This window comes from Cherax quadricarinatus, chromosome 94, assembly GCF_038502225.1.
Source record: "Cherax quadricarinatus isolate ZL_2023a chromosome 94, ASM3850222v1, whole genome shotgun sequence".
Taxonomy (NCBI): domain Eukaryota; kingdom Metazoa; phylum Arthropoda; class Malacostraca; order Decapoda; family Parastacidae; genus Cherax; species Cherax quadricarinatus.
In genome coordinates this window covers 2,905,888-2,918,861 of record NC_091385.1, presented here as the reverse complement: position 1 = coordinate 2,918,861, position 12,974 = coordinate 2,905,888, and the positions used below count along the sequence as shown (strand labels likewise).

The following is a 12,974-nucleotide window of genomic DNA, read 5'->3' as shown; positions in this document are numbered from 1 at the left end:
ATTTCTGTTATGTCTGGTGGTGAGCAGGTTACTCGCAGCCCTTTACCAGGCCTGGTGAAGGGTAATCACCCCTTTACCAAGAGTGGAAAAGGGTAATTACCCCTCTCCAGGCTTGGTAAAGGGTTTAATGACCCTCGTGCAGTCCATGGGCGTTCAGCTAAATTGCCCAACCAGCCGAATCATCGTTGTCACCTCACACGTCAACGTTTCTTGATTCAGTGAAGTAATTTTCCCGTTATTCCTACCTGCTCTTCCAGTTTGTGGGAAAAGGTGTCAAATATATTTTTACCTTGAGAAAAATGCTGCTATGTCCTTCTCGGTGTTTCTCTCAGTCTGACTCTTCACCCTTGCATTCTCGGTTCTGATTAATCTCCTCACTTCTCAGTTCTCGTCTGTCCTTCAGTTATTCCACGCCTTTATTCGTTTTTATTGCCTGCATCTCTGACTGAACCGAAGGTTCTCTTTCGATTTATTGTTTATCCGTCTTCTAGGTGTGAAGTTCTTGTCTTCTTCCTGGTACTGTCCAGCTAAGTGCTTGTCATTTTACCTTCTTGATCTACCTCATATTGTAAATATTCTGAAATTCGTTAATTCTTTCAAGATTCCCTCTCCTGGAGTTCGGTTCCACTCTTCTTTACCTGCCATTCTTTCCTCTACGTTTAGTGTTTGTGTGCTCACCTATATGTGGTTGCAGGGGTCGAGTTATAGCTTCTGGCCCCGCCTCTTCGTTAGTCGCCATTAAGTTCACTCTTTCCCCGCTCCAAGAGCCTTATCGTACCTCTCGTAAAGTTGTATGTGTGTGTGTACTCATTTATATGTGGTGTTTAACCTGTCTTAATAGATGTGGATCTTAAAAGACATACTGTTCAATCCCTCCCCTCCTTATATCCCAATAAATCCTCAGTGTATTCTCACAGGTACCTTGTGTATGTGTTCCAGCACCTACCCAATCCGTCCTAGGTGCCACTTCTTGCCGCTGCACCAGTCGTAAGTACCATGATCAACAAGCTATTGGGTTAAACTCTACCACTGAAAACCTTCCCATCAACAACCTGTTCTTTCCTTATCCCCAGTTCCTCATTTACCCCACAAGCCTCTTACTTTAACTCTCTTGATCTATATGTGGTTGCAGGGGTCGGACTCACAGCTCCTGACCCCGCCTCTTCGCTATCATTATTAAGTCCATTCTCTCCCTCCTCCAAGATCCTTATCGTACCTCTTCTGAAGCTGTGTGTGTGTGCGTACTGGTAACACTCTGCTGACACAATTCATTGCATATCATCATACAACTTACCCATCAACCCACAGTTGCAGCAGTTGCAGCCCAGGGCAAGGCTCCAGCCATCCTACAAGAGAACAAGGACGGGTGTGGCTAATTTTTTACACGACCACCGCTGCTGCCTCGGGGAATCTGCACCTGAGACACCAAAAAAAAAAATCTTTTTCTGACAAAAAAAATAAAATTTTTGAGAATGGTTTAATTACAATTTAACAAATAGTATATATTCGAAAAATAGAATTTTATGTATAGAATATGATCGTAGAAGCGACAATAGGTACTTAAGATGTCCTGGCGGTGTGATAGAGAAAAGACGGCAACCTCTGTGTATAAGGCGAGATATTTGTGTGACGTCACAGCTGGGATGGGTATATAAGGAGGGTTGATGCTGCAGTCTGCCACAGGTCAGCTATTAGAGTCGCACCAGCAACATCCTCTCCAGCAACATGAAGATTTTCGTAAGTTAAAAGTGCCCCGTCTAGAAATGATATTCTCACTTAATATTTTAAACAGTCAGTGGTCCAAATCGGACCGAAACGTCGTCCTAAGTTCCTCTCTCATATGTGTGCGGGTTTGAGGAGGACCTGCCTAGCATGGGCCAGTAGGCCTGCTGCAGTGCTCCTCCTTTCTTATGGTCTTTGTGTGTTTAGTATTCTAAGTGCGTGTGAGGGGTCAGGAGCAAGCAGTAGTGGGGGATCGAACCTCCGTCCTCTGTATACCACTGAAGACACGCTCTTCTCAGAGTCAGAACTACCCATCCGAGTTTAGCTCTTCACGAACGATAAAACAACACTGAATAGTAATTAAATGTTCACTTAAAATATTTCATTAGTTCTGTTATACCTATAACGAAAACTTGACGGAATGTGTATATATAAACTGTGAAGTGTATCTCTCAGTGTATATACATTGTTAGACGGGTATCTCTCAATGTATATATACCGTGAGGTGTGTATTTCTCGGTGTATATACATTGTAAGATGTGTATCTTACAATGTATATACCGTGAGGTATCTCTCAATGTATATAGTATTTATAGTCACATATGAAAGATGGGGTGGTCAGAAAAACAGAATATTCAAACAGATTCAAGGAGAAATCTCAATATTTATCCTTGAAGTGTTTTAAACAAACCATACCACGGGTGGGGTTTGAATCCGCGATCAGAAAATCATAAAACTCCAGACCGACGCGTTAGCCACTGGACCACCCGGCTACAATAAGATTCACCCAACTAGGTATATTTATACACCATAGGAAGGTTAGCATAGGCCACCACTGTGACCATATGTCGTCTGTTTCTGTTGCAGATTCTCCTTGTGGTGATTGGTGTGGTGTCAGCCCAGCTTGGTGCTGGCCAGGTGGGAGGTGCTGCTCCAGCCCAGGGTGCTGGAGGTGCTGCTGGTGTTGGTGGTCCTGGGGCAGCTCCTGTAAACCCCTACGGACCTAAAGTGTATGGTTCTGGCCTCAACAATCCCTTCGCCTTCCCTCACAACACGTGGGAAGTGAGTCGTGCTGCTGCGGTGGCAGCTACCAACCCCAACCTCTATGTGGTAAGTTGGAAAAGGACAAACAAATGTAAATATTAGGACTGGCATCGTCCTCACTTAAGATTTATCTCTACGTGGTAAGCTCCGTCAATCCACAGTTTCATTTCTTCCTAAAATGGAGTTGCGGTGATGCTAACAAAGTTCCTTTGAGCCATAATGGGACTAAACTGATGCTAACAAGGGGCTCTTGAACCACATTGCAACTTCCCTGACGCTAACAAAGCGCCCTTGAACCACAGTGGATTTTCCCTGACGCTAACAAGGGGACCTTGAACCACAATGGGGCTTCCCTGACGCTAACAAGGGGCACTTGAACCAGAGTGGGGCTTCCCTGACGCTAACAAGGGGCACTTGAACCAGAGTGGGGCTTCCCTGATGCTAACAAGGGGACCTTGAACCACAATGGGGCTTCCCTGACGCTAACAAGGGGCACTTGAACGACAGTGGGGCTTCCCTGACGCTAACAAGGGGCACTTGAACCAGAGTGGGGCTTCCCTGACGCTAACAAGGGGCACTTGAACGACAGTGGGGCTTCCCTGACGCTAACAAGGGGCACATGAACCACAATCGGGCTTTCCTGATGATAACAAGGAGCCCTTAAACAAAAAAATAAAGGAGCCCGTCTCTCCTTCTGCTCATACTTCATTTTCTTTGATTCCCAGACACTGTCCGACCTCTCTTACCTTAGTGCTAATTCACCTTGATCATCAGTAATGTAAAACAATAACAATCCTTCTCTTAATCTGTAAAAAACTTTGCGTCATGTTTATTGCCTCACAAAAATTATTTATTTAAGAGGTTATTTTAATAATAATAATAATAATAATAATATTAATAATAATAATAATAATAACAATAATAATAATAATAGTAAATATATGTGGAGGAGAGTAAAGACTTACAGTTTTTTAAAGTTACTTGGTAGACTAGTTAAGTTTATATATTAATGGTATACAGTACGTGTGAGTTGATAAGAAACATGTGCAACACTTGGGTGTCTTTGTGGAGACGTTTCGCCCAACAGTGGCTTCATCAGTCCAATATTTTCTATCTGCCAAGTTGAGGGAATGATTATCTCTGACTGCCTCTTAATTATTTCTTCCTCTCCCTGTCTTCTTCTCTGTAATGGGCTGATAAATCCCCCAGTGTTCTTCTCTGTAATGGGCTGATAAATCCCCCAGTATTCTTCTCTGTAATGGGCTGATAAATCCCCCAGTATTCTTCTCTGTAATGGGATGATAAATCCCCCAGTATTCTTCTCTGTAATGGGATGATAAATCCCCCAGTATTCTTCTCTGTAATGGGCTGATAAATCCCCCAGTATTCTTCTCTGTAATGGGATGATAAATCCCCCAGTATTCTTCTCTGTAATGGGATGATAAATCCCCAGTATTCTTCTCTGTAATGGTCTGATAAATCCCCCAGTATTCTTCTCTGTAATGGGATGATAAATCCCCCAGTATTCTTCTCTGTAATGGGCTGATAAATCCCCCAGTATTCTTCTCTGTAATGGGCTGATAAATCCCCCAGTATTCTTCTCTGTAATGGGCTGATAAATCCCCCAGTATTCTTCTCTGTAATGGGCTGATAAATCCCCCAGTGTTCTTCTCTGTAATGGGCTGATAAATCCCCCAGTGTTCTTCTCTGTAATGGGCTGATAACCCCCCCAGCATTTTTCTCTGTAATAGGCTGATAAACCACCCAGTATTCTTCTCTGTAATAGGCTGATAAACCACCCAGTATTCTTCTCTGTAATAGGCTGATAAACCACCCAGTATTCTTCTCTGTAATAGGCTGATAAACCACCCAGTATTCTTCTCTGTAATAGGCTGATAAACCCAGTGGCTGGCGACACACCTCCGCGATCAGTATACCAAAGTGTTGCACATGTCTCTTAGCGAATAATTAATGCGCAAAACGTGCTAAACTACTTTTCTCTCTCCCACACAGCGCGTGGAGTCTGACGGAGGCTGGGAATTTACCAACCGCTTCGGAGAGAAGGTTGATGTGTACAACAGCTTCGGCCAAGAGCTTGACTAGTGCAGTCTTTATCTTCTTCTGTCATTCACCTCATCTCGCCTCTATGAAGGCTGTCACCTCAATAATTTACCCCTCCCATACATCTGGATGTAAAAAAAACACAGGTTCTGTTGCTCTACAGCCCTGGCTATACAGCAGGTCTGCTGCTACACAGCCCTGGCTATGCAGCAGGTCTGCTGATACACAGCCCTGGCTATGCAGCAGGTCTGCTGATACACAGCCCTGGCTGTGCAGCAGGTCTGCTGATACACAGCCCTGGCTATGCAGCAGGTCTGCTGCTACACAGCCCTGGCTATGCAGCAGGTCTGCTGATACACAGCCCTGGCTGTGCAGCAGGTCTGCTGGTACACAGCCCTGGCTATGCAGCAGGTCTGCTGCTACACAGCCCTGGCTATGGAGCAGGTCTGCTGTTACACAGCCCTGGTTATGCAGCAGTTCTGCTGTGCAAATCATTAGATACCAATTGGAGTCAGAATAAGAACAGGCAATTTTGGCTGTGATAAAAACGATAAAATCTTGAATTTTGTAAGCTTTCATGTAAATATTTATTTCTACACGTCTCTCTCTCTCTCTCTCTCTCTCTCTCTCTCTCTCTCTCTCTCTCTCTCTCTCTCTCTCTCTCTCTCTCTCTCTCTCTCTCTCTCTAAGTCATCTCAAAACACAACCGCTCGACTCTATAGCCCATGAAGGTGTGAGCTTTTCCTTGTCCTCCTGTCCTAGGTGCTCACTAGTGCTCAGTAGTGTTCACCAGTGTTCACACGTGTCCACATGTGCCCACAAGCGTTCACTAGTGTTCAGCAGTGTTCACCAGCGTTCAGCAGTGTTCAGCAGCGTTCACCACGGAGGATTCAGAACTATGGCACACCTGGCATGGGAGTTTTGGCTGCCCTGTGATAACACACACGTCTACTGCTCCCTCTATCAGGGGAAATTTTGACTGAAAAGTATAACTTCAGTAATTATAAACATTGATTATATGTAAATAAAGATATGGACAGTATCTATAATGTTTGATTTTTCTCCTAATCATTATTATCATTATTATTATTATTATTATTATTATTATTATTATTATTATTATTATTATTATTATTGCGTTTGTTGCCGTTATTATTATTATTAATAGCAGTAGTAATAGTAGTATTTTTTATCATATTCATGGAGAAACGCTAAGACCGTAGGGGAAGTAATACAGCCCTTGAGGAATTCGAAGAAATCAGGTTTGATCCAAGTAGATACCAGCTCCAGTTCCTTGGACTAAGAGCATTTCCCACAATTGTGGTTAATCTTGACCCCAGGATGCCACCCACAACAGTTAACTAACACGCAGGTACCTATTTACTGCTTGGTGAACAGAGACAGCAAGTGTAAGGTGATTAACACCCAGGTACCTACTTACTGCTTGGTGAACAGGGACAGCAGGTACAAGGCGATTAACATCCAGGTACCTACTTACTGCTTGGTGAACAGGGACAGCAGGTACAAGGCGATTAACATCCAGGTACCTACTTACTGATTGGTGAACAGGGACAGTACGTGTAGGGAAACATACCCGACATTTCACCCGTGCTGGGGATCGATCCCAGACCTCACAGTGTGGGAGCTCAGGACGCTGCCAACGAAGCCACGAGCACCAATCTCCACTAAAATTAAGCCACGATTAACATATCAATTACCATTTTCAACTACAGGACTACATTTCGAGGTTATTTAATTAGTACTAATAACTGTAATTAGTAGAGCACGAGGTAAAAAAAAAATTGAGGGTCTTTTAATGGTTATACTTTGATAGTTACACTAATTACATTAAACTAGTTATGTTTTCTTTATGTGAGTTTTCTCTTGTTGACATCGGCTTAACCACTGACCCGTGGCCTGGTAGGCAAGGTTTTCGCTTCACACGCTGAGGGTTCGTGGCTCGGTACTGTCTGTATGGTGGTACATTCAGTCACAGTATGTTGCAACCCCTGAATGGGTTGCAATGATTATTATGTATATATATAATTATTACCTTTTCATATAATTTTATATTGCTTATATTTGCGATAATAGCTAAATCGTAAATATATTGCTTTATATTGTTATTTGACGTAGCTTCCTTTGTTAGGTAGGATGTTACATATTATGTGCTCAGTTCAAGTCTTGATTGTCTAACTACTGTAATTATCGCTTGTGGCTCGTTAGACTGCTGGCTTCTCGTTGTTGCTGGGCAGCGACCCATGGAGCTATCACGTGATCGAGGTGGGGGGTGTCCTCACCTCGCCTGAAGTATTCAGTCTGGTCTAGACTCTCTTGGTGGTCGGGCAGATTGTCTGTCTCATTATTCTTGTTAGTTCTGTAGAACTCTGTTCACAGAACATTGTATAGACTTAGTGATTTTCGACGTTGTACTGAGGTTGTGTGTCGCATAGACACTCTGAGTAACTCAGGTTCTGACCTAATTTGTACTGGTATCTGTGTATTATCACAGTCGGGGATTTTCTTATGCTGAACTTAGATTCAGTAGTATGGTAGTTTTGTGACTTTTGTGGAGGATCTGCAGATGGTCCCTACTTAGTGTCGTTATATTATCTCCTTGTTCCTGATTTTTTGTCGCAGTTGCTTGTTGTATTGCTATTGGGCTTAGCATTCTTTTTGTTGTTCAAGCAGACTGTTCTGATTGCCAGTTGGTCAAGAAGTTAGTTTATGTGAGGACTTTATCAGTCACTTGTTTAAGTCTAGTCGAGTCTTGAGACATAGCGAACTACGTAGAGCACTTATACACATACACACAAACTTACTTGTACATATTTGTAATATCTTATTAAATGTTAATGTACCAGACGGTACTTAAGAATTATAAATGTGATATGTGCTTTCAGCACAATAATATTGTACTCAAGAGAAGTGATATTATTTTGATTACTGTGATTAATTTAATTTAATTTAATTTGATAATATACCTCTAGACTTAATAAATTTATTAAATTTTAATTTCTCTAGTTAGTAGCCTACCAGTTGTAATCCTGAAGCACTATTGAATAATACTGAATTCTAATGGATAATTGGACAAGGATACTGACTACTTGTTACGAAAACCCAGTAACAGGCTGGATGCTAGAAGGGCAGTCCTTTCTAGTATTCACTGGAGATCTCTAAGCTTTTAGAATCGCGTTTTTTGTAACACAGTATGACTGACACTGCCCAACATTATTATAATCAAAAAAGAAGCGCTAAGCCACAAGGGCTATACAGCGCTGCAGGGTAGGGAAGGAAGCGAGGGTATTGGACACTGCCCAACAAATCTGCTCTGGAACAAAGTCTAAAACGTCTTGCTCTTCAAGGACAACTAATTGCCTTTGATCCAAATTATTATCATTATAATTCATGTTAAGCCTTTAACCCACTTGGGTTAGTCAGTACAAGACGTAGTGGAGGCTCGATACTACGTCCGTCAAGCACGAGACAGATTCCCTATTTATACTCTGCTAGATATTTTCTAGAGGTACTGGAATCAAGTCTCTCTCTCTCTCTCTCTCTCTCTCTCTCTCTCTCTCTCTCTCTCTCTCTCTCTCTCTCTCTCTCTCTCTCTCCCCCATCAACACTATGTATCTTCTCCCAGGCAATTCATAACTCAATATGAAAAAATAAGAAACATGTACAACATTTATGAAACGTTTCGCCAGCCAGTGGCTTCTTCAGTCCAATACAGAGGAGAACGGTGGAAAATCAGGAGGCAATCAGTCCCTTAACATAGAGTCAATGTGTTCAATCTATCAATTTTAAGAAATATACATTTCTCAAGACTGATGGAGTGAACACATTGACTCCAGACTGAGGGACTAATTACCTCAAACTCCTCCTGTGTTTTCACCGTTCTTCTATCGGACTGAAGAAACCCTTGTCGGATATCTAAACCACTTACATCATACCTCGTATTATCTCACCAACACCATCATAAAAATCTTTCAAATCCATGTAAATGACTAATCTATCGGACGACCCAAAAAACCAGATGACATTTGAGGACCAAGACTTAACACCCGGATGCTGCCGGAGTCAAAATAATATATATATCGTAAGCTGGTTGCGTATTTGCGACGCCACGTAACACAAATGTGATAATGGCCGCCAAACTGCGTTGTAAATCGCCTTTATTTGGTTTGGTTAATGGGAAGCGTTAAGCCCGTAGGGGTCAGACGGTACCTGGAGATATGGTATTAAATTGTTAGTAATGCTGCTATTATTATTATTATTATTATTATTATTATTATTATTATTATTATTAGTAGTAGTAGTAGTAGTAGTAGTAGTATTACTGTTATTATTGTTATTATTGTTGTTATTATTAGTAGTATTAGTACTGTTGATGTTAACATTATTATTATCATTATTATTATTATTATTATTATTATTATTATTATTATTATTATTATTATTATCATTATTATTATTATTATTATTATTATTATTATTATTATTATTATTATTATTATGTGAACACTATGGATGTAGCAAGGCAGTACAGGCCAGCCTGTCAACAAGGCAACAAGGAAGGCAGTACAGGCCAGCCTGTCAACAAGGCAACAAGGAAGGCAGTACAGGCCAGCCTGCCAACAAGGCAACAAGGAAGGCAGTACAGGCCAGCCTGTCAACAAGGCAACATGGAAGGCAGTACAGGCCAGCCTGTCAACAAGGCAACATGGAAGGCAGTACAGGCCAGCCTGTCAACAAGGCAACAAGGAAGGCAGTACAGGCCAGCCTGTCAACAAGGCAACAAGGAAGGCAGTACAGGCCAGCCTGTCAACAAGGCAACAAGGAAGGCAGTACAGGCCAGCCTGTCAACAAGGCAACATGGAAGGCAGTACAGGCCAGCCTGTCAACAAGGCAACATGGAAGGCAGTACAGGCCAGCCTGTCAACAAGGTAACATGGAAGGCAGTACAGGCCAGCCTGTCAACAAGACAACAAGGAAGGCAGTACAGACCAGCCTGTCAACAAGGCAACAAGGAAGGCAGTACAGGCCAGCCTGTCAACAAGGCAACAAGGAAGGCAGTACAGGCCAGCCTGTCAGCAAGGCAACATGGAAGGCAGTACAGGCCAGCCTGTCAACAAGGCAACATGGAAGGCAGTACAGGCCAGCCTGTCAACAAGGAAGGCAGTACAGGCCAGCCTGTCAACAAGGCAACATGGAAGGCAGTACAGGCCAGCCTGTCAACAAGGCAACATGGAAAGCAGTACAGGCCAGCCTGTCAACAAGGCAACATGGAAGGCAGTACAGGCCAGCCTGTCAACAAGGCAACAAGGAAGGCAGTACAGGCCAGCCTGTCAAGGCAACAAGGAAGGCAGTACAGGCCAACCTGTCAACAAGGCAACAAGGAAGGCAGTACAGGCCAGCCTGTCAACAAGGCAACATGGAAGGCAGTACAGGCCAGCCTGTCAACAAGGCAACATGGAAGGCAGTACAGGTCAGCCTGTCAACAAGGCAACAAGGAAGGCAGTACAAGCCAGCCTGTCAACAAGGCAACAAGGAAAGCAGTACAGGCCAGCCTGTCAACAAGGCAACAAGGAAGGCAGTACAGGCCAGCCTGTCAACAAGGCAACAAGGAAGGCAGTACAGGCCAGCCTGCCAACAAGGCAACAAGGAAGGCAGTACAGGCCAGCCTGCCAACAAGGCAACAAGGAAGGCAGTACAGGCCAGCCTGTCAACAAGGCAACATGGAAGGCAGTACAGGCCAGCCTGTCAACAAGGCAACATGGAAGGCAGTACAGGCCAGCCTGTCAACAAGGCAACATGGAAGGCAGTACAGGCCAGCCTGTCAACAAGGCAACATGGAAGGCAGTACAGGCCAGCCTGTCAACAAGACAACAAGGAAGGCAGTACAGGCCAGCCTGTCAACAAGGCAACAAGGAAGGCAGTACAGGCCAGCCTGTTAACAAGGCAACAAGGAAGGCAGTACAGGCCAGCCTGTCAGCAAGGCAACATGGAAGGCAGTACAGGCCAGCCTGTCAACAAGGCAACATGGAAGGCAGTACAGGCCAGCCTGTCAACAAGGAAGGCAGTACAGGCCAGCCTGTCAACAAGGCAACATGGAAGGCAGTACAGGCCAGCCTGTCAACAAGGCAACATGGAAAGCAGTACAGGCCAGCCTGTCAACAAGGCAACAAGGAAGGCAGTACAGGCCAGCCTGTCAACAAGGCAACAAGGAATGCAGTACAGGCCAGCCTGTCAACAAGGCAACAAGGAAGGCAGTACAGGTCAGCCTGTCAACAAGGCAACAAGGAAGGCAGTACAGGCCAGCCTGTCAAGGCAACAAGGAAGGCAGTACAGGCCAACCTGTCAACAAGGCAACAAGGAAGGCAGTACAGGCCAGCCTGTCAACAAGGCAACATGGAAGGCAGTACAGGCCAGCCTGTCAACAAGCCAACATGGAAGGCAGTACAGGCCAGCCTGTCAACAAGGCAACAAGGAAGGCAGTACAGGCCAGCCTGTCAACAAGGCAACAAGGAAAGCAGTACAGGCCAGCCTGTCAACAAGGCAACAAGGAAGGCAGTACAGGCCACCCTGTCAACAAGGCAACAAGGAAGGCAGTACAGGCCAGCCTGCCAACAAGGCAACAAGGAAGGCAGTACAGGCCAGCCTGCCAACAAGGCAACAAGGAAGGCAGTACAGGCCAGCCTGTCAACAAGGCAACAAGGAAGGCAGTACAGGCAGCCTGTCAACAAGGCAACAAGGAAGGCAGTACAGACCAGCCTGTCAACAAGGCAACGAGGAAGGCAGTACAGGCCAGCTTATCAACAGATATAAAAAAATCTTGACAGTGGGGCAGCCGGTTAAAAATCTGATAGAGTGAACCAGAAAAAATAAATGAATTTGACGTCCTCGGACAGTGTGATCTTGAAAACCGGTTTGTATGAGAGTAATTGATCAGCCACCTGCCGAGAATACCGGTAACTGAAGCCGGTTAGATAACCGCAGATACCGGTATCTGAAACCAGACTGCTGGGTTCAACCGGTCTGCATTGCAATAGATACTGCTACGTTTAACAGGGCTGGGTTGCAACAGATATTGCTAGGTTCAACAGGGCTGGATTGCAACAGATACTGCTAGGTTCAACAGGGCTGGATTGCAACAGATACTGCTAGGTTCAACAGGGCTGGATTGCAACAGATACTGCTAGGTTCAACAGGGCTGGATTGCAACAGATACTGCTAGCTTCAACTGGATTGGGTAGCAACAGATACTGCTAGGTTAAACAGGACTGGACAGCAACAGATACTACTAGTTTCAACAGGACTGGACAGCAACAGATACTACTAGTTTCAACAGGACTGGACAATAACAGATACTACTAGTTTCAACAGGACTGGACAGTAACAGATACTACTAGTTTCAACAGGACTGGACAATAACAGATACTACTAGTTTCAACAGGACTGGACAATAACAGATACTACTAGTTTCAACAGGACTGGACAGTAACAGATACTGCTAGGTTCAACAGGGCTGGATTGCAACAGATACTGCTAGGTTCAACAGGGCTGGATTGCAACAGATATTGCTAGCTTCAACCGGACTGGACAGTAACAGATACTACTAGTTTCAACAGGACTGGACAGTAACAGATACTACTAGTTTCAACAGGACTGGACAGTAACGGATACTACTAGTTTCAACCGGACTGGATAGAAACAAATACCGATATCCGGGCAGGATGCCCACGGATACCTGTAACTGGTGTGACGGCAGATACCAGTCCTTGAAACTGGTGTACCAAGTACCAGGCCCGGTGGCCTGGTGGCTAAAGCTCCCGCTTCACACACGGAGGGCCCGGGTTCGATTCCCGGCGGGTGGAAACATTTCGAAACACCTGTTGTCCTGTTCACCTAGCAGCAAATAGGTACCTGGGTGTTAGTCGACTGGTGTGGGTCGCATCCTGGGGGACAAGATTAAGGACCCCAATGGAAATAAGTTAGACAGTCCTCGATGACGCACTGACTTTCTTGGGTTATCCTGGGTGGCTAACCCTCCGAGGTTAAAAATCCGAACGAAATCTTTTCTTATCTTATCTCTTAAGTACTGACCAGTTTCCGCTGTATGCCACGATAACCAACCTTTCAGCCGT

The 12,974-nt window shown here is 44.4% G+C and overlaps 1 protein-coding gene across 1 annotated transcript; it reads left to right on the top strand.

The window, feature by feature from the left end:
- Positions 1-1,599: 1,599 nt before the first annotated feature.
- LOC128700872 (uncharacterized) lies at positions 1,600-5,506 on the top strand. Its single transcript, XM_053794333.2, has 3 exons — positions 1,600-1,737; positions 2,590-2,832; positions 4,780-5,506. The coding sequence occupies exons 1-3, from the start codon at positions 1,726-1,728 to the stop codon at positions 4,867-4,869; spliced, it is 345 nt and encodes a 114-aa protein (XP_053650308.1). The 5' UTR covers positions 1,600-1,725; the 3' UTR covers positions 4,870-5,506.
- The last annotated feature ends 7,468 nt before the right edge of the window (positions 5,507-12,974 follow it).

Excerpts from the sequence above, each read along its gene's own strand:
- LOC128700872 (XM_053794333.2), top strand. Across the intron at positions 2,833-4,779 it reads CCAACCCCAACCTCTATGTG|CGCGTGGAGTCTGACGGAGG; the intron begins GTAAGTTGGAAA and ends TCTCCCACACAG.